This window comes from Leptodactylus fuscus, chromosome 2, assembly GCF_031893055.1.
Source record: "Leptodactylus fuscus isolate aLepFus1 chromosome 2, aLepFus1.hap2, whole genome shotgun sequence".
Taxonomy (NCBI): domain Eukaryota; kingdom Metazoa; phylum Chordata; class Amphibia; order Anura; family Leptodactylidae; genus Leptodactylus; species Leptodactylus fuscus.
The window spans coordinates 220,466,184-220,488,464 of record NC_134266.1 but is presented as its reverse complement, the minus strand read 5'-3'; the positions used below and the strand labels follow the sequence as shown (position 1 = coordinate 220,488,464).

The window sequence follows — 22,281 nt, the reverse complement described above, 5'->3', positions numbered from 1 at the left end:
AAGAAAACAAAATGAAATTGCCCATACAGTAGGGTGATAATCCATTTAATGTAATATCAAACTAAAAAAATTAAAGATCTTTAATATCCAGAGGCAACAAGGCTTCTTTACCATATCAGTGAATCTGTACAATAGTCATAGGCAATGCCTTCAAAAGGGCTTAGACGAACATTTAGAATAAAACATCACCAATAGAGATGAGCGAGTAGTACTCGATCGAGTAGGTATTCAGTCGAATACTACAGTATACGAAATAATCGTACTCGATCGAGTACCACTCGCTATTCGAATGTAAAGGTTCGATGCAGAACCAGCATTGATTGGCCGAATGCTATACAGTCGGCCAATCGATGCTGGTTCTTCTCCTACTTTTAGAAGTCTTCTCCTTGCAGCTTCCCCGCGGTGTCTTCCGGCTCTGAATTCACTCTGCCAGGCATCGGGCCTGGGCAGAGCCGACTGCGCATGTCCGCTTGTAGTGCGAGCATGCGCAGTCGGCTCTGCCTAGGCCCGATGCCTGGCAGAGTGAATTCAGAGCCGGAAGATGCCGCGGGGACTCCTCACGGAGAAGACTTCTCGGAGGATCCAGCCCGACCCTCACTCGTGGACTTGGTAAGTATAATTTGATCGAATGTTGCCTACCCCTGAAACGAGCATTTTCCCCCCATAGACTATAATAGGGTTCGATATTCGATTCAAGTAGTCGAATATTGAGGGGCTACTCGAAACGAATATCGAACCTCAAACATTTTACTGTTCGCTCATCTCTAATCAACAACACTTATGTATATATTTTTTTTTAAGTTTTTAACTGTCCCCTGTATCAGTTACAGAAAATAAACCTTATATTCAAGTCCTCTTGATCTTGATGGACACAAGTGTTTTTTTTTTTTTAATTGTACCTTTTCTAAAAGTGAGAATTATGTTGTATCTTTTATTCAGTTATTTAACCTTTTCCTTTTTCCTTCCAGGTCATTCATTGTAAATAAGCAACCAATTATGGTTTACCCTTGCAAGAGACCCTTGGTACTAAAAACCAGTACGCAATTCTCTGTGGGGGTCAGGTGAGTTTAGATATTAATGGTTTCGAGATGCTGAGTGGCGATACAAAAATGGAAATGTCTGGCCTAATGAATTGAATTAATTAGACGTAGAAAAGAAAAAGAATTTCCTGTTAATATGAATTATCTTTGTTTTTCCTCTTAGATTTCTTGTAAATTTTCAGGAGCTCACACAGAAAATGAAGGTCTCTTATAAAATAGATAAGTACGTCACTGTTAAAATCACAGCCTTCAGAATTCTTTTGCTCTGTTACACAAGTTTTTTTATGATTTTATTTTCCTTAGATTGTTCATGTTTTGATGATGATTTGATTGAAAGGAGTGCCGGGCACACAAGCGCACTGGCGCTAACATGAACAACTTTAGAGGGGTTGGCGACTGTTCATAGTTTAGGCTATTTCTCAAGAAAATTGTCTGTATGTTGTGAGACTCAAATAACAAAATTGTTATTGCGCCCATACACATTAGACGAAAACAGGGTGTGATCAGTCAGCTATTTAATATGTATCTGGGTCTTCTGAGTCTCCATGAATGATGCTTTGTTCTTGGCAGTAGGTAGAAGCTGTCTTCCTTTTAGACCTTTATAACCTTTTCACAGTTGGTAGCAAAAAAAGATTACAATACTGAACGTGTTGCAGTCTATAAGATATTGGAGGAATTTATCATCTACCTACACCAAACTACAGGATTGCAACTTTTTAAGCACCATTGGCACAGAAGTGGCATTTTTATACCATCCTCGCTGTTTTCTGAAAAGGGGGTATGCAGTGGGTGGGACTGTTGGCTCTTCCAGATTTATCATCATTTACACTAATTTTCTGGCAGTTAGAAGTAGTGTTACACAACTTCTCATGCCAACATGGCGTAGCGACATACCTGTGAACGTTCCCTAAATTTGATGTTATTTATTTTAACAGGAGTCCACCGGACATCAAAGGGTAAGACCCTCTTATCACACATCATCACACCCTGTTATTGCCACATTATCTGTTATACAGTCTTTTTTTTTTCTCTCTCTTTTTTTTATAGATATCGCAGATTTAATTTATTGGGTCCACAAGACAAGAGTTTAGAATATGTATCTGGGGAGGGGCTGGCGCTAGAGCTTAAACATTTGGTATGTTCATTTACGTTGGCATTCTTTTTTTTGTTTGTTTGTTTATTTGCTTTTGTTTTTACTTGTACTTTGTCATGGAGGCACGGAAAATATTGCCATATGTAGCCTTGTAGTTCTGGGTGCCAGTAATGATGTTTATACTGATGATGGAACAATAAGGTTTTGCCTTGCATTGCACTTAGAAGTTACGTGTATACACTGAAGTTTACATTAAATGGCAGGCTGTAAAAGATTGTCAACAGCATTTAGTATCCAGCAGTTATATATGGCCCTATTGATACATTCAGAGAATTCCTGGCATATACACTGAATGTACAGCATGTGAACAGTTCTTCAGCTTCACTATAGCTAAGATATGCATGTTTGGGTTTTTTTAGACACTAAAAGAGCAAAGAGCTGGAGGAGGAGGAGGAAAGGGAAATAGAGGTGCAAATGATGTAAGTAATAAATCTTAGTAATGCTATACTCACTTTTTTGCATCTTATTGTATTTCTTATAATTTTTTGGAATTTCTGTGTCTAGGGCTCGTTGAGTGTGGTAGAAGAGCTTCACTGCATTACCTTTCAGACTCAATTCAAACACGAGGGAGTGACGTTAAACATAGAGGTACAATGTGGCCGGTCTGTTCAGTTACTAAAGAGTTAACTAAACTGTGTTGTTCTTTGTTTTTGGAATGAATGACTGTCATTTCGTGTGTTGTCACTTTTTACCATCCCTTGTTATAGCGTTACACATCTTTCCATATTAATGCCTTTGTCATGTCTTTTATAGGCTACTACTTTGCCTTTTGTTGTGATCTCCAACCTTGCTCAGTTTGTACGAGCATGGGCATCAGTGTTGTGGTTCAACTTACTTAGCACTAACCCCATGGTAAGTGGGCCTGTGGATTAGTATATGTATACCACATTGACACCCCAGCGCACAGAATCATTGGGTTCAACAACGGAATTTCTGTAGCGTGTAGGATATATAGAAACTTATCAGGAGGCTCTGGACCTTAGGGTTTACCTAACCAGTAGAACTCGTCTCCATATTAGCGCATATGGTTGTCAGAAGGCCTACCTGTGGTGTGGAGATGCTAACTTAGAGCAGCTTTTAGGCTTTTTTTTTTTTTATACTGCACTTTATCAGGGATACGATTTATTTCTGAATGGAATAATGAAGCAGATTGAAGCATCAATAAGAAATGAGTACAATGCAGCATATACAACCAAGGTTTTGGGTGGGCTGTGGGGCTAATTTAGTGATGTCTGATAAGTGGTGAATAGGTTGATTTTAACAGTGTAAAAGGGGTTTCTTGGCATAATCATTTACAACATATCAATTATGTTGATATGTTGAAATTTGCCGTGTGTTTCTGCTTCCCATTTTTTTCATAGATTACAGCAGGACACAAAAAAAATAAGGGGTTGCTCGATCTTGCCAAGGAAACTGTGGCTCAAGACTTCCTGCTGATTTATATTTATATGTGATTTAGGGAAAGGGGGTGGTTTAAACTTTTAGGTTTTTTGAGGGATTTTTTTTTTCTATTTTTAAAAACTTTTTTTTTCACTTCAATCCCCAGGGGGATTAAAAATGTGATCTTTAGATCACCTGTGCCATAGATTGCAATACTACTGTATTGCAGTCTATGACAGCTTTGCTATGGAACTATTGAAGCCTGCTGCACACAAGCTTCAGTAGTTACATTACTTTGGCAGTCCGGAAGCCTTCAGAAGGCTCCCAGCTGCTATGATAACGGGAATCATCCTGTGATCGCGCCACAGGTGGGACACCCCGTTACAAAAGATCAAATAGAAAGTGAAAGTAACCATTCAGATGCCGTGGTCGCAGTAAACCTAAAACCAATAACTTTGTACTTGCAGATAGATGAAATTTAATGTAGTCCTCAATTTTGATTGTAAGGCTAAGTTCACATCTGTGCCAGAAATTGACTGAGAAAAGTCTCTCCACTGGTTTCGGTATAAACACGACAGACACCTGAAGGACCCCTTATAGTCTATGGGGAATGCCGTTGTCCGCGGGAAAACACTGTTATAGCAGTCGGCTCTACAGGCGCTGATGTGAACCTAGCCTCTCTTATATGGGTGTCATACATCAAAAATGGGCGTCCTTAACGTATATTCATGGTTTTTGTTTTTAGGATGTGACTTTTTTCGTCAAACCTCCTGCTGCAAAATGGATTCTGATAGCAGATGCTCTTAGTTGGCAATTCTCATGCTGTACACGTCGGGGTCTGAATAAAGACCAGTTGCAAATGTTGGGAAAGAAGCTCTGTGGTACAGGTTTTTTTCAGTCTTATTCTAATTTGTTGTTCTATTTCATTCATAATGGTGCAGGCACATTTCATATTGCTTTATCTGTTGCTTAAGTTATAGTGCATTCACACTTGTGTGTAACGGTCCTTTGACAGATTTTGTTTTCTTATTGCAAGGGTCGGTGCCAAATGAGAACAGCATTGTGACCTGGAGTAAGTTTTCAAAGGTAAAAATACATATTAGCTGTAAACGTAATAATACACTTACTGTAAATGAGTACCTTTCACCAACTCCTACTGATTCCAACGTAGTTGGAAATTTTGTTCTAGCCCTTGCTGTTCCAGAGCAATCGGTGCTGTTAGTTTCAGCACCTAATATGCTACTAAAGCTTTATAAAGACAGTAGAGAACCCAAAAAGCATATTGTGTGCCAAAATTAACAGCACCGATTGCTCAGGAACAGTACGGGCTAGGGAAATGTCAACTCAAGAATCAGTGGAGCGACACCTATGGATGAATGCAAAGAGTTGTAGCTGGTGTAGGTGGTAAATGGTCCTCTTGAATTTAATATTAAATTATTAAATTAAATTTAACATAACCTTGGTGCTTAATTCTAAAAACTATAGTTGAAAGATAGTTTTAATATTTGCAATTAATTTAAAAAAAAAATTTACTTTTTTAAAATTTTATTCTATTTATATTATCCCTATCTATATTTAAAAGCCGTTTAAGTATTGCAGTTTTCACTAAACACTGAGCTCAACTAAAGCCAAAAACTTCCTGTTCTGTAGAGATCACTTGTGAGCAGTCACCTCATTATCATCACCAGCAGGATTAGCAGGAAAGGTAACACCTATATTATATGGCTGGAGGCAGAGCACACCATTGACAATAGGCGAGGGTCACCTCCTCACCCACTCTGTACAGTGACCTCCACACATGTCACAGAACATGCCTAGAACATTCTCCCATAGAAGTCATCATCTACACACTCCTGTAGTCTGACTTACTCAGGCCAGGTGGCTACCTCAAAATCGGACCCATGATCATCAATAATCTTTATACTGAATGTATTTACTACTTTAACACTTTAGTAAGCCTATTGGCAGATTCTGAAAGCTGTAGCTGCTTTTCTTTGTGGGAGGGTAAGTGTATACATTGCTCATCTTATGTAAGCTATAATATAACATGGATAGGCTCCCAATGCTTGGACTGGGTGAGGCAAGATGAAGGTTCTGCGAAGCTCTATACAGATCCAGTTTGGGAATTAAATATTATGTATATGAACAGAAGAGCTGAATGCATGCATCTATATGCCCATATAATTGCAAACCTCTGGCATGGATTCCCTATGACAGTATCACTGATGTGGTGTGGCTGTAGCACAATGGACTTCATCCATGTCAAGAGACCACTGAAGTCCATTGTGCTACAGCCACATCACATCAGTGGTCTGTGAACCGGTGGGGCAGTACACAAGTAAGTACAGTGTTTGGGACACAAGGATAACTAACTACATCAAGACAAGAGCTAAGGGAACCATCTTGACATCTAGACAACTACAATACATCAACTGCAAAACAATGTGAAAATGGTCCAGTGGTGCGAGGTATAGCATTGCTCTGCTTTGTGGAAATGTACATTCAGCTCCTATATTAGGTGGATCATCTTAAAGACTTTTTTTTTGCCATTTCTTTATACCAGGTTGGTTTAGCTGAATGGTAAGACTGTATAAATTTCACATGATGCGCACAATTTAGAGGGGAACCACCAGTTAACAAATCGACTATATGTACTTAATTTTTTTTTACAGGACACTATGCCTAGAGTTTCCTTCACATTTTGGGAGTGGTTTGATGCAATTTTGGCTCTTGTGAAATTGCACCTGGAAGACATCTGGAATGATGGGTAAGTATTAAGAAGCTTTTCATCAAATACTTATTTTTATCTTAAGTGAAAGTTGCTCTTTCTGGTCTCCCGTTATATCAGGCATTAATGTGGTCACATCTGGAATATGCAGTTCACTTCTGGGCACCAGTTCACAGAAAGGATGCTCGGGAGTTAGAAAATGTAGAGTCACAAAACTGATGGGACATGGAGGACCTTAGTTATGAGGACATTGAAAGAGTTAAATTCATTTACATTTTAGAACAGACTTTTAGGGTTTGGAGAGGAAGGGGAGGGGGGGTTAACCTGCTATTCTTCTTAAAATCCCATGTGAACGCAGCCTTAGGCCTCATTCACATCTGCATTGGTATTCCGTCCAGGGAAGTCCGCATGAGGACCCCCCGAGTGGAATACTGAACGCAACTGAAAGCGGTGTGCTAGTGAAAGCACTTGGACCTCATAGACTATAATGGGGTCTGTGTGCTTGCCACCAGATCTCCGCAGAGATCATGAGGACAGGAAAGTAGTTCACAATCTACTTTCCTGTCCATATGATTTGTGCGGACAGTGAGCGGCAAGCACACAGACCCCATTATAGTCTATGGGGTCTGTGTGCTTTTACTGCACAGTGCTTGCAATTGCAGTTGGTATTCCATTCAGGGGGTCCCCGTAAAGACTTCCCCAGATGGAGTACCAACGCAGATGTGAACCAAGCATTAGCCTTCCTGTCCTCCATGTAAGCCGATCCAAGAATGGAGTCTAAAACTATTTTAAAATTACCCAAAAGAAACCATGGGGCACATGCAGTGAAGCGCAATATCGTCTATCCAGAATAGAGAGACTGGACATATACTGCTTTAAGTGATGGACTTGTCCTATCTGTCTCTGACCCTCTCCTCTAATACCGTAGCCTGCTCTGAGACCTTTAAATCCTAGAATAGTGATGTCTTCTTTCAATCCACCGACCTGGAAGGTGAAGGATTTATGGCAGTCACAATTGCTAAGGGCAACCAGTATACCCACATCATGGTTTATAGGCTCCCGAGTCTTACTGATGAACATTAGAACATGCCTGCTAGATATCAGTCAGTTCCTGCAAAAGAGATACTGTAGCTCAAATTGCATAATAAGTCAATTACTGCTATGGAAGAGAGGTATGAGAGCACAGAGCATCCCTAATTCTTCTGTATGGGTCTTTCATAGTAATATCAGGTTATTGGTTTTTAATGTTATGGCTGATTGGTGTCTGGTTTACACACTTAGTAAATTGATCATCTCAATAAATTAAAGTGTAACGCCCATTTATTTTTTTTCACTATTGTCGGGGTGTTTGGTGACCATTTTCATAACGTAATTTGTTTTCCTATCTAACTTCCTTTTTATTATAAAACCGGCTGTAACATTCTTTTTAGAAACCCTATAACTGAGCTGTTAATAGAGAAAGTCTGTACACATTTGTATTGTAAATATAGAGAGCTGAAGCATTTACCAAGTGGGATGGTCACTTCCAATGGCTGTATCTCAGGTTTTATACAACCTAAAAAAATGATTTGGATATATGATTCTCAAGAAAGCTGAGATTGCAGTACTCCCTATAACAGAACCTGAGATATCACTAGTTAAAAATAGTTGGTAATTTCAACATAATATGCAATAGTTCATTCTGCATATAAAATCACATTCCCAATTTAGTTTTTTACTAGTGATGTCTCTAATTCTTTTATAGCTAGTATAGTTAAATCTTGGCAGCTGAGAAAGCTGGGTGGTATAAAACCAGAGATACAGCCATGTGAAGTGACCATCCCCTCTTTGGTAAATGCTTTAGCTCTATGTACTACATTGAGTACATGTGTATGAACAGAGCCTCCCTGTCAATACTTAGAGCATTGCTAATAGAAACTTTACAGCCTGTTTTCTACTAAAAAGGAATCTTGATAGATTTTTTAAAGTCAAATTGACTATATCTTGGATCAATCAGTCAGTCCAAATTAAATGAGCATGTTTGTGCACAAATCGCCAATAATGAGACAGACACAGAGTTCCGTATCAAACCAGCCATGCTCTTTGCCCTCCTCAGCATTACTGGCTCTTTATTGAAAGTACACACACTTTAGAGACAAAGAAAGGAGGGGTTACTGCCCCCTTTGACATTCCTGAGTTGTTGTCCATCTCCCATTGGCTCCAAACTTCAATGTCCAGCCAGACACCTCCTTGCTCCAGTCTGTGGAATTCTGTTACATGGTGTGTCAATGAGCAACCAAGCTCCATCTTGGTTTTAAGATCCTTTGTCTCAGATCCATGCAACCTCATTAAGGAAAAATTAGTATTTCTACAATATAAAGTATAAGAATCTTGATTCATGTTCTCAGACTTGACATTCCCCCCTAAATACTAATTTTTCCCTGAGCTCGTGAACCCCCTGATCTGTTCCAATGTGTTTCGATCCACTTCACCTCTTACATGACAACTTATCCCTTGTAGATAAGCTCCCACTTAAAGGGCTTTCACATAGGAAGGTCAGATCCTAACTGTCCCTAAAGCAACTCCGTGTATTCTCGAGGGGAAACTGGACCATAAACATGCTTCTTTCCATCTATTTAGTCTCGACCAACTTTTACTGCCGTCTGTGCCTCACTGGACAAAGTATGTTTACGCTTAAACACCATAACATAATTACTATGAGATACGACACCAGTGCAGCTGCTTCACCAGTGTCGGGCTTTACAGTCACGCACAAGATTCCCCCGTCTGGCTAAAGAATCGTGCCGCCCGGTCTTTGACCCGACTATAAAACTACCTTGCCCCCTATCTCTTTACACTCCTCCAGGGAATGTATAAGCCACTAACTGGCTTAACGGACTTTAAGAGTCCAATGGACGTCTGTTTTCTGTCCTTCCTCGGACTAACACTCCCGTCCAGTAATATGTTATAACATGAAACGTAATACCTTTCCTAAATAAACAGACGGCTTCCAACTATCTCACTTCACTTAAACTTTCTCACTTACATCATCATACACTTTAATTGTCTCCATATCAGCCTCAAGTCTCATTGTTTAAATCCACAACCTCGTTTATCATCCCCTCTAGACACGGGACTACACAGATTGATATCACTAAAAGGATCAGTCTCTATGTTGCATAAAACATAACAGGAACATAAGGCAGATTCATCCAACAGTCCTTGATATTTCTCCTCTCAGGATCTCATATCTCATCTCTTTATCTCCATCCAATCTTTGGGTTTAGTTCATAAGTTCCTTCCACTGATTCAGACTCTGGAGGGAAGGGAAAAACTCAAGAATATAAATTAATCATATGTTTTTGATAATTCGTCACATAGTCAATCAGCACATCATATTACATCTGAGACAATTTGGAAACACAATCCAAATATAGGGCTAAGGCTAATTTCTCCTGTCTAGAATGTACCTTACAAAAAACAAATACAAGTGACAAGTGATAAATACTTTCCAATACTCTGGGAACTACATAGGGGTGTGAAACACTTATTATATACCCATAATATAGCATAGTATTTTCCTTATTACCCATATGGTAAGTTCCATTAGCACTTTGATGCTCTCGGGGATACTACTTACACTACATCTTCAGTAGCCGTCTATCTGCAGTCTCGTTTATGGTGATTTTCTTCACCAGATATGCCCCAAGCCATCCTGAAGAGAGACAACTACACACAAGCATGTACTCATACCATCTCACCTTTAGCAACAGCATATACTTAACCTGCAATCCCTGGAACAGGTACAAGGGCTTCAGGCCTGACTCTTTGGCCTAACACATGCTATATGGGCTTACATATATATCTGACTATAGTGATGTTAGATCCTGCAGCTGCCCATCCTCCGCTCACCAGGTCACACATGGCTACTTCTAAACAGTGCACTTAATAAGAAGCTACTTATGCCATAAGTGGGGACAATGTTCTCAGTACATACTCTCTTACCACCAGACACCAGGACTTGTACATCCTCTTTCCAAGTCTCCTTTCCTCCTGGACCATTTTCGGTGCATCAGTGTCGTAAAACCTGAAAAGAGAGCTAAAAACGTTTGGGTCCCCTAGGCTTATGCAGCTGGGCTAATGGCAGTATCTGCCCACATGTTATCCTACTTTCTTTCCTATCAGCCTTGGTGTGTGGCCTGACTTCTGACTATACCCACCTATGAGCAGCGGCAGAATCTCCATCACACAAAACGTTCTTGCCCTCCAGATCGGACCATAATTCTACTATATCAACCACCTACCCTCAGACATTGTACCATGTTCAAGTGATGGCTTCAAGTTCAGCTGAGACCCGTGAAGTCCCATAATAGGTCTCCTTACGCTTGATTTACCTCATATACGGGGACTGTGGCATATCTGATGCAGGATCCACCATCTTTCCCAAATCAAGAAACATCAAATCTGCAAAGAACTCAAAAAATCTAAGTTAACAATAGGTTCATCATTCAAATAACTAACAATCTCTTATGACACATAATCATGTTGTTCTATTCTATATTGTCAGCAGAAAATACTTATATATTTCAGTTACTCCCCCCTTGAACCTATTGTTAACAGCTACAAACAATAATAAACAGGATGGGGCGTTTTAGAAACAACTCAGGGCCTAATAGTTAACCAGTTAGAAAGGACTTGTAGGAACCATAAAGAAAAAACACACTGTAGCTAAGCTTGTCCAGCCACTGTTATCTCAAGTCTGCAATGCAAGATTTAAGACCCCCTGCTGTTCCTGTGTTAACAGCAGCTTCTCCTGCAAGCAAGCGTTACAGCCCACATGGCTATGGGCCCCCCTCCCTCTGACATCTGTGTGTGCGGAGGACTACAGGATTCAGCAAGCTCCAGGGCATACTTCTTAAAGGAACAGAAACACATTCATACAATCTCATTAGCAGAGAAGGCAGAAACACTGAACAAAGGATCACATCAGTCTCCAGAGCACATAACACAATTACACACAAAGGACATCACACAACAGATATAGGGGAGGCTCCTAATTCACCTAGTATAGAACAAAATAAATTTCCTCTCTTTTTACTTTCTAAAACCAAAACATCATTACAAAAATAATCTGTGCTACATCTTTTTTATCAATCAGCATACACACACACATGTTGCTTGTTTTTTAAATTTCAAAACTTGGGACACCTTTTTTAAATTTTCATAACCGTTATCCTACAATGGGGAACAATCCTGATTAATAGGAGCATGGTTCATCACAAAATAACACAGAAGGTAACAGAGCAGAGTATACTGTGGACGTCTGGGAGGGTCCAGTGTTAAAATCAAAGATGGCGTCGAAACACCAGGGCGACACCCTTCCTCCTGCATTCCATTGTGGAACAATGACACCAAATCCTTAATGGCGGACAGTGAATGTTTACACAGCACAGATATGGATATATATATACTGCTGAGACAAAGAAAAGTGTGATTAGCATAGTTAACAGAACAGGACACAATATAAAGTTACAACACAAGTTTAACACACAACCATTGAACATAGACACATAAACAAAATCAGAATATCCTTTGTTCCCTGAACTCTTGCACAAAAATTTCAACTTGGGAGAAAACCCCAACTTGTGGATTGCGGAGATGACGAAAGGGGAGTGGCCAGTTCCCCCTGCGTGATCTCCCATACCCATGCTATAAAGATTCAAAACTTTTAATCATCACCTTTATGCTCTTTTGTAGATGCAACAGTTTAAAGACAATAACAGACAAACAATATAACATAACCATCATATACTTGGATATATCCCTGTATACACAGTCAGTACATTTGACTGAGATTAACCCTTTGTATGCCCAACCATGTTCCTTTGAACACCATGCAACTTTTTTGAATATTTTCATAGCAAACCCCACGTTATAATCACCACAGATGTTCAGAACCTCTTAAACTATACTTTTGCAATTTACTTTACTAGATCCCAACCAAAGTTTAAACATATAATCCTCTAAACATCATAATAGTAGTATACAGTGAGGTCGTTTATAGCTGAACTTGTCACTGGTTTTACAAGGATTCACATTCAACTTCCAAAAATCCCTCTCTTGCTATAGGACACGCCTCTAAACCATGCTGTGAACAGTCTATTGTCTCTCACTACGCCTCTGGGACTGACTACAACTTCACGTGCTGTTAACCTTTTCATTGCCTGTAACATGCTGCTTGCCTGCACTCTTCACAATAAAATCATGGGGGTTATTCATGTCCCGCAGGGACAGGCTCTTTTGACTTAAACATGGACCATATACATTCTCAACTTTTAGATTCAGTCCATCTACTGAGAACCCTGACTGATTGAGCCACATGGGGACAGAGCAGTAATGCCTGGTTCATACAACTGCCAGAGGAAAGGCCCAGACAACCCCCATCCCTTCTGGGGTTCAGACTAATAACCCATCATAACTATCACAGATACTAACCACCATTTTCCGATTCACAAGTGAGAATACATATATACAATATAAGTAAACTCACCGTGATCAGTTGAGATTCCGGACTCTCTTCGGAAAATGAGGGCTTTCAACTGTAAATAATCCGCGTGAGTTAGAGGCCTCCCTAGGTTTCCATCAAGGCAGTCCCGGGTTTCGGCACCAACTTTTAAAGTCAAATTGACTATATCTTGGATCAATCAGTCAGTCCAAATTAAATGAGCATGTTTGTGCACAAATCGCCAATAATGAGACAGACACAGAGTTCCGTATCAAACCAGCCATGCTCTTTGCCCTCCTCAGCATTACTGGCTCTTTATTGAAAGTACACACACTTTAGAGACAAAGAAAGGATGGGTTACTGCCCCCTTTGACATTCCTGAGTTGTTGTCCATCTCCCATTGGCTCCAAACTTCAATGTCCAGCCAGACACCTCCTTGCTCCAGTCTGTGGAATTCTGTTACAGGGTGTGTCAATGAGCAACCAAGCTCCATCTTGGTTTTAAGATCCTTTGTCTCAGATCCATGCAACCTCATTAAGGAAAAATTAGTATTTCTACAATATAAAGTATAAGAATCTTGATTCATGTTCTCAGACTTGACAGATTAATAAAGTATATTGCAAAAAAGCTCATCAAACACCCCCAATACAATAGTAAAAATTAAAATGGGAGTTAATTTTAATGGTTTTCCTTGTTCAGCATTTTTTTTCCCATTGTGACAGCTATGTGATGGGATTTGTGAGTCGGAGTACAGAGGAAGCTCTTCTGAAGACCATGCAGCAGGGCACTTTCCTCCTGCGCTTTAGCGAAAGCATGAGCGATGGAGGGATTACATGTTCCTGGGTGGACCATGAGCCTAATGGTATGCTATACCTTTATACAGTAAACATGTTGGGGAATGGATTATTCTAGTTTGTGACATCAGTTAGAATTTACGGTATATCATGGTGAAGTGTTCTAGTTGATGAACGTTAAATAGACACATCATATATTCCAATCTGATGTAAAGGAAATTTGTGGCATTATGGATAACAGCGGTATCAAAAGGTGATGTGTCTCCACAGGAACCTACTTAATTCGATCTGTTGAGCCTTTCACCAAAAAGGAGTTATCCCACATTCCCCTTTATGAGATCATCCGAAATTACCAACTTCTCGCTGAGGAAAACATTCCAGAGAACCCGCTGAAATATCTATATCCCAATATCCCTAAGGATGAAGCTTTTGGGAAGTATTACCAGGAACAAAGTGAAGGTGAACACCTAATATTTGCAGTCCTGTCAAATCTGCGTAACAACTTTTTTTCAGCAGGAAAATGAAAGATGAAAATCGGTCGGAAACTTATTTATTTCACAATATTTCCTTTCTTTTTTCTAATAAGAGACTATAATAACTTATAGACAGTATATACCGTACAGCTCAGATACACTTGTTTACATCAAAGTGTTGACACTTTTATACCACATAAAAGCTGAAATTGGTCGAACAAGAGGAGGTTTCTTATTGGTGAGCTGACTGGCAGGACAATTAGACAAGGGAACTATTAGCTAAGTGTTCCTTGGAGTGGTTGTTCCCAGCAATCACCAGATTATCAGGCTGTGTAAAAAGCTCTTTAGCTTGAAAGTGGGTCAAAGGTATTGTCCAAAAAGTGGATGTTGATCACCTATCCTTAGGACAGGTCATCAGTGTCAGATTAGCGGGGTTCAACAGCCAACACCCAAAATCAGTCTACTGATATCTGTACAATGTGCAGAGCCAGGAGCAGGCAGCTCTGTGGACTGTGTAGTTGCTGTGCCACACCATTGCAGCATAGTTCCCAGTCAAATGAATAGGAGCCAAGCAGTAATAGTGTGGCACGGCCTCTACATAGTGTACAGAGCCTTCTGCTTCCCTCTTCTTACACTGTACATATATCAACAAGGACATCTGTAGTCGAATGCAGACACTGTCAAGTGGTCTTCTTGAGTAACTGGATCTTCATTAGCTTTGTTTTCAGGCAAAAATGTTTCTTAAACCATATATTTATTTTACTTCCTACAGTAAACCTACAGGAATACCAGAAGTACATGAAGCGCAGACTGATCATGGTTTCTGAAAGGTAAGCAATGAGAAGAATTAGATTTTTGATTTTCCATTAGATTTTATGGATTAATTGTGCTTTTGCTATATACATGCTTATCGATAACTATTGCAAATCAGCCAGATGACTACTCTTTCATGTAGGGTCTGAATCTGTTGTTATTTTCTGATGGTGGATGCATCTTTATGGTGGTAGCCATCTTGCCTGAGCTGCTAGAATGTGTAGAGATGTGCTTTACCATAGACACAAGAGTCTTCAAATGTTCATTGAAGTCTGCAGGTGCATAGAAGAGGCGTATATTAGCTGTGCCCATCTATTGTGAATGGTTGTCCTTATGTTTATCTGTATGTAGACTATATCTGTCATGGTCAGACATGTCAACTCACCGCGGTTTCCTGAGCTTTTCCTATTTTCCAGGTCTCATCACCTGGTCAGTAGTCACTTTCTAGCCGTTCATTAGTATTATCTCTAATTTAATATTAATGAGGAGGTTTCACAGAGGAAGATGCTCCCCAATCTATGTAAACTGGGTTTTTTTGGATTTTGTTTTAACTCTAATGGATGAACCGCAGCCTCCATTATTATTAACGTGAGTTTTTCTCACTTATTTCACTGGGAAACTCAGCACCATGGGTATAGACCTGGCCACTTGGAGACATACACTAGGGAAAGAAAAACTGTTGGCTCTACCTCCAGGCTATACCCTGCCACAGGCACTGCCACGGCTACCTTCCTAGATCGCCGCTCGGTCGGTGGCGTCTAGGGATCTCACTGGACTCTGTCATAGTTCTCGTTCCAGCTCCAGGAGCCTTCCACACATAAAGATCTGGAGGTCTTCCTATAGGTCACGGTCCTCCTCCCCTTCCTCTTGACACTCCCCAGTTAGGGCCTCAGCTTGCAGCTCCACTCCAACAGGTGGTTCCCTGTCTTCCCCTGTTCAGTCTGCTTCTCCTAGGAAAGCCTCTGACTCCAACCCAAGCATCAGCTGGGCTCATCTATATCTGCTGTTAAGTGAGAGCTCATCTGTGCGATCAGAGATACCCATAGATCTCTGAGGATCCAGATCTGTCCTCTCAAGTGGACACCTCCTTCTGCCACATTTATCAAAGGGGCTCAACAAACAGTCTGTGGCTCAGCCAGTAAGGTTACAGCCTTGAATGCCTTCCTTTCCTATCCACTGGGCGTTTGAGGGAACAGTGGCTTCACCAAGACCGTGTTCTGTCTTCTACTAGAAAGTTGTACATCTTTTCCCTTTCCCTGACCTGTGTGTTTCCAAGGGAAGGCGAACTTAGGGGCAATAATGTCAGGATAAGATGTATTACATGTCTTTAGCTTCACTGATCATCATTTTCAGCTAGGGGGAGCTCAAGGAAGCACACGTTGCACTATCAAGCCAGCCTGACCTGAGCTCTCTTGTCGGCCAACTACCCATGTGTCCCTTTCTATCATTAAGAGCCTCCAGTGGTGGTTCCCACAATAGCTAAGCTCTCCAAGGCTTCTATTTTGTCTTCTGCAGAATCCGCCTTGCTCAGTGATCCCTTGGACACGAAGGTGGAGTCCCTCTTCGGGGTGACCCTGCGGCCTTTCTTTGCTGCCTCGGAGGTCAGCTAGGTCTGCATTTCCTGGGCCAATCTGCTCCAGACAAACCATTCTGATGAAGCTTCCTTCAAGGACAGCCAGCTGCTCGTCTCTGAAATCCTGAAGGTTTCCAAGTACCTGTGCGTTGCCTCCTAGATCTGCTAGACTGCTGCCAACACAGTGGCTATACTCCATACTTTTTGGATTCATTTGTGGAATGCTGAGTCCGCCTCCAAGAAGGCGGGTGTGGCCCTTCTGCTTTTTTGGGATGAACCGGGCTGACTTTTTGGCAAAGGCCTAAAGACGCTTATCTCTGGGACCACAGGGAGTAATAGGCTCTTCCTCCCCCAGATGCGTTCTAAGTGCCATCCATCTTCTGCCAGCCGTTCTCAGGTTTTTTTGCTTCTTTCGTGGCTCCATCTCTTGCTCTGAAGACAGCCTTTCTGGGTCTCCTGTTCCAGGAAGTCTTCTTTCAAGCCTAGACCTGCCTGGTGGTCCTGCACTAAGTCTTCTAGGCCTTCCTCTCCAAGCCCTTCTTGGCATGAAGGTCTTGCCCCACTTGGGGCCTCTCAGGTAGGGGGACGACGGGGTCTGAGAGGTGGTGGTATCCAGCTACTCCAGCTTTTGCTGGAGTCTCTTTGCCTTCTCCATATCAGACAATCCAGACTGTCTCCGCATTTAACAAAATGCCTTTTGGATTTCTATTTCCATATGCCCTTGTGCTGTGTGCAGAGTGGTGCTGCAGTTTTTGTACCTGAATAGTGCCATAGTGCTTAGCACCTGTTCACACAGGGGTATGCTGTCTGGATTTTCTTTTGTAGATAGAGAGATTACATACATACATACATATGTGTTTTTATTTTAGGAATATGGATGACTCTGCAAGCAGTGTGGCTTCTGGAACACCCCAGTATTTACCAGACACTTCACAAAATGGCCTTGACATGTTCTTTCATCACCAGTCTCAATATTCCCAGAATGCAGCAATCCTGGACGATGACATAAGTCGTGAGTTGAGAGCTTATAATACTACTCTATGTTCGGAGTTGTGGGTGGAGGTACTTTTCTTAGTGGCAATTAGGCAATTATGGCCTTGTAGGCTACACAACAGCTCCAGAAGGTTGACATGTACTTCATTGATGGACGCTGAGATTGCAACTACCGTATTTTTCGGACTATAAGACGCACTTTTTCCCCCCCAAATTTGGGGGGAAAAGAATGGTGCGTCTTATAGTCCGAATGTGGTGCCTGGCATCCGCTGTACTAGAGAGACGGATGTTGGCAAGGGATAGATGCCGGGGCCTGAGACATCGCTGCGCTCCTCTGCCCTGCATGAAGCCAGCAGCGGCAGGAGTGATGCTATTCCGCTCCTCCGTCCCCCCACTGCTGGCTTCATGCAGGGCAGAGGAGCGCAGCGATGTCTCAGGCCCGGCACCTGTGCCAGCGTCTATCCCTCCCCGGCATCCGCCTCTCTAGTACAGCGGATGCCAGGTCAGTATCGGTGGCCCCTTCTCCCCCGGGGCCGGTCCCCACCGGCCCCGTACCTGTGAGGTTGCAGGCCGGCTCCTGCGCGGCGATATCGCAGGAGCCGACCTGTTCGGGTGAGAGCCGGGAGCCTAATGAGGCTCCCAGGCCTGTCACTGCTGTATTAGTATTGCGGCTGGTCTCTATGACCAGCCGTAATACTAATAGACAGAATGTCCCATAGACGGCAATACAGTTGTATTGCCGTCTTTGGGACTTGCAATCAAGTGACCGCAGGTTCAAGCCCCCGGGGGGGGGAATAAAATAGTAAAAAAAAAAAAAAAAAAGCTTTAAAAATATAAATAAAAGTTCTAAATCACCTCCTGTCCCTAGAAAAAAATAAATAAATATATATATATATATATATATATATATATATATATATATATATATATATATATATATCATAAACCACCGGTTTTTTTTTCAATACAAGGTGATCTAAGCAATAGATATTCCCCAAAATGGTATAACTAAAAAGTACAGCTGGCCCCGCAAAAAAAACACTCTATGCATCCCCGTACAGCTGCAGGGTCACCTGTCAATGTGGCCTTTTTACCATTTTTTGCTTCAAATTTTTTTTTCCCTATTTTCCTCCTCTAAAACCTAGGTGCGTCTTATAGTCCAGTGCGTCTTATAGTCCGAAAAATACGGTAATTTTGAGGCACCCAAGTGCAAATATGTTGCGGGGAGCTTGCTAGTTCAAAAAAAGATCACTTTACACAGGGCCTGGAGTCTAATGCACATTTTCACTTTTGGTTATTGGCTTTGCTGTTGCCCTAAAACGTTAAGTAGATGCTGCCATGCACAGCCACCCAGAACACGTCTCCGAAGCACTCAAATGAAGAGAAATCTGAGGCCCCCTGAATGGGCCTTTGGGGTGTAGTCAGACTGTATTTTGGGTTAGTGAAAACGTCATCAAGGAATAACACAGACTGTTTTGCCTTGTTGTTAGCTGAGGGTTTTAATTTTAATATTCACACTGCATGGCCCTTATTGGGCGCTATGTAGTGTGGCAAGGAGAAGACTGAAGTAGTTATAAGCGGTTTCTGTCTTCTCCTCCTGGTCCCCGGCAGTCTTTGACTGATAAGTGACTACAGATAGAGGGATAAGGAACTAAATATGTTCATCCACTTCAGGTTGCGAGGTATGGGAGATTTCCGTTTTCATTCTGTTTTTAGTCACCTAAGATATTGAATTTTTTTTTCTTTTTTGTGAATATTGATGCAGAATTATATTGCTCACCATATTGTAAAAGATAAAAATGGTTGTGTATACCTTTGTACTGTAACAGCCAGTAGATAGACATTTTCTTTCCACCATATTGTAGTCATTACTGCTCCTTACATGTACTGTGTGTAACCCCGCACCTCCCCTGCCCTCTTTACTGGCAGACATGTATCAGGTAGGAAAGATATAGGGGGAAGCTAGCATTTCCCTCTTATATACAGAGGACACAATTATGAATACGTTATATTCCTTGATACTTATGTGCAATTGGACCAATAGCAGATGATAACAGATCAGTTTTAAAGTTGTTGTAGGGTCAGCAAGCAAAAGGCATCCATGAAGTCCAGTATTGGATGAGATAATTGTTTTAGTCATTATAAAACTGCAATTTGGCAATGGTGAAGATTAAGCTGTCAGATTGTCATTGTTGTATGTAGGAACATAAAATGTGTGTATTTTGATATTGTGTGAAGCCATGTGCTCAATATGGAATATTTTATATTTTTCAGGGTTGTCAATGAATAATTTTTTCATAGATCCAGCCAACGATCCAATGCTTTCACCTCCTCCCCCAATTTCTAATGACGGGTCCCTGGATTCTTTTACCACCTTCCATTAAATATGAATAATGTACAGAATGACTGAAGAACTGCTTGTTATTTTGGGAGAGTAAGAGAAAGTTTGTTGTTCGGTGATATATACTACTTGGAAGGAAGTACAGGTACCAACATGCATCTATGAACAGGAGATTCCAAGTTTTTTAAAGTTTCCCCTTATATTAAAGCATGACCGCACTCCTCTTTTATTACTGAGGCTGGTTGTATGTCAAAGTGGTAAAAAGTAGAGATGAGCGAACAGTGTTCTATCGAACACATGTTCGATCGGATATCAGGGTGTTCGCAATGTTCGAATCGAATCGAACACCACGTGGTAAAGTGCGCCAAAATTCGATTCCCCTCCCACCTTCCCTGGCGCCTTTTTTGCACCAATAACAGCGCAGGGGAGGTGGGACAGGAACTACGACACTGGGGGCATTGAAAAAAATTGGAAAAAGTCATTGGCTGCCGAAATCAGGTGACCTCCATTTTAGACGAATAGTGGATTTCAAATCCGGGTCATATGAGAATGTGAACTTTGTGACTATGAGACAGGGATAGCTGTACAGGCAGGGATAGCTAGGGATAACCTTTATTTAGGGGGGAATGTTATTAAAAATAACTTTTTGGGGCTCTATCGGGTGTGTAATTGTGATTTTTGTGAGATAAACTTTTTCCCATAGGGATGCATTGGCCAGCGCTGATTGGCCGAATTCCGTACTCTGGCCAATCAGTGCTGGCCAATGCATTCTATTAGCTTGATGAAGCAGAGTGTGCACAAGGGTTCAAGCGCACCCTCGGCTCTGATGTAGCAGAGCCGAGGCTGCACAAGGGTTCAAGCGCACCCTCGGCTCTGATGTAGGAGAGCCGAGGGTGCACTTGAACCCTTGTGCACCCTCAGCTCTGCTACATCAGAGCCGAGGGTGCGCTTGAACCCTTGTGCACACTCTGCTTCATCAAGCTAATAGAATGCATTGGCCAGCGCTGATTGGCCAATGTATTCTATTAGCCTGATGAAGTAGAGCTGAATGTGTGTGCTAAGCACACACATTCAGCTCTACTTCATCGGGCTAATAGAATGCATTGGCCAGCGCTGATTGGCCAGAGTACGGAACTCGACCAATCAGCGCTGGCTCTGCTGGAGGAGGCGGAGTCTAAGATCGCTCCACACCAGTCTCCATTCAGGTCCGACCTTAGACTCCGCCTCCTCCGGCAGAGCCAGCGCTGATTGGCCGAAGGCTGGCCAATGCATTCCTATGCGAATGCAGAGACTTAGCAGTGCTGAGTCAGTTTTGCTCAACTACACATCTGATGCACACTCGGCACTGCTACATCAGATGTAGCAATCTGATGTAGCAGAGCCGAGGGTGCACTAGAACCCCTGTGCAAACTCAGTTCACGCTAATAGAATGCATTGGCCAGCGCTGATTGGCCAATGCATTCTATTAGCCCGATGAAGTAGAGCTGAATGTGTGTGCTAAGCACACACATTCAGCACTGCTTCATCAAGCCAATACAATGCATTAGCCAGTGCTGATTGGCCAGAGTACGGAATTCGGCCAATCAGCGCTGGCTCTGCTGGAGGAGGCGGAGTCTAAGGTCGGACCTGAATGGAGACTGGTGTGGAGCGATCTTAGACTCCGCCTCCTCCAGCAGAGCCAGCGCTGATTGGTCGAGTTCCGTACTCTGGCCAATCAGCGCTGGCCAATGCATTCTATTAGCCCGATGAAGTAGAGCTGAATGTGTGTGCTTAGCACACACATTCAGCTCTACTTCATCAGGCTAATAGAATACATTGGCCAATCAACGCTGGCCAATGCATTCTATTAGCTTGATGAAGCAGAGTGTGCACAAGGGTTCAAGCGCACCCTCGGCTCTGATGTAGCAGAGCCGAGGCTGCACAAGGGTTCAAGTGCACCCTCGGCTCTCCTACATCAGAGCCGAGGGTGCGCTTGAACCCTTGTGCAGCCTCGGCTCTGCTACATCAGAGCCGAGGGTGCGCTTGAACCCTTGTGCACACTCTGCTTCATCAAGCTAATAGAATGCATTGGCCAGCACTGATTGGCCAGAGTACGGAATTCGGCCAATCAGCGCTGGCCAATGCATTCTATTAGCCCGATGAAGTAGAGCTGAATGTGTGTGCTAAGCACACACATTCAGCACTGCTTCATCACGCCAATACAATGCATTAGCCAGTGCTGATTGGCCAGAGTACGGAATTCGGCCAATCAGCGCTGGCTCTGCTGGAGGAGGCGGAGTCTAAGATCGCTCCACACCAGTCTCCATTCAGGTCCGACCTTAGACTCCGCCTCCTCCAGCAGAGCCAGCGCTGATTGGCCGAATTCCGTACTCTGGCCAATCAGCACTGGCTAATGCATTGTATTGGCTTGATGAAGCAGTGCTGAATGTGTGTGCTTAGCACACACATTCAGCTCTACTTCATCGGGCTAATAGAATGCATTGGCCAATCAGCGCTGGCCAATGCATTC

At 42.2% G+C, this 22,281-nt stretch overlaps 1 protein-coding gene across 1 annotated transcript in view; it reads left to right on the top strand.

The window, feature by feature from the left end:
• STAT2 (signal transducer and activator of transcription 2) overlaps positions 1-20,032 on the top strand; it is a 53,956-nt gene extending 33,924 nt beyond the window's left edge. Inside the window, exons 9-23 of the mRNA XM_075265706.1 lie at positions 969-1,061; positions 1,204-1,263; positions 1,976-1,996; positions 2,088-2,175; positions 2,553-2,612; positions 2,698-2,781; positions 2,947-3,045; positions 4,319-4,454; positions 4,610-4,659; positions 6,246-6,340; positions 13,508-13,647; positions 13,850-14,038; positions 14,825-14,882; positions 17,308-17,450; positions 19,706-20,032. Of these exons, the coding sequence (XP_075121807.1) occupies positions 969-1,061; positions 1,204-1,263; positions 1,976-1,996; positions 2,088-2,175; positions 2,553-2,612; positions 2,698-2,781; positions 2,947-3,045; positions 4,319-4,454; positions 4,610-4,659; positions 6,246-6,340; positions 13,508-13,647; positions 13,850-14,038; positions 14,825-14,882; positions 17,308-17,450; positions 19,706-19,815 (1,426 nt within the window). The 3' untranslated portion in view covers positions 19,816-20,032. The remainder of the gene's footprint in view (positions 1-968; positions 1,062-1,203; positions 1,264-1,975; positions 1,997-2,087; positions 2,176-2,552; positions 2,613-2,697; positions 2,782-2,946; positions 3,046-4,318; positions 4,455-4,609; positions 4,660-6,245; positions 6,341-13,507; positions 13,648-13,849; positions 14,039-14,824; positions 14,883-17,307; positions 17,451-19,705) is intronic.
• The last annotated feature ends 2,249 nt before the right edge of the window (positions 20,033-22,281 follow it).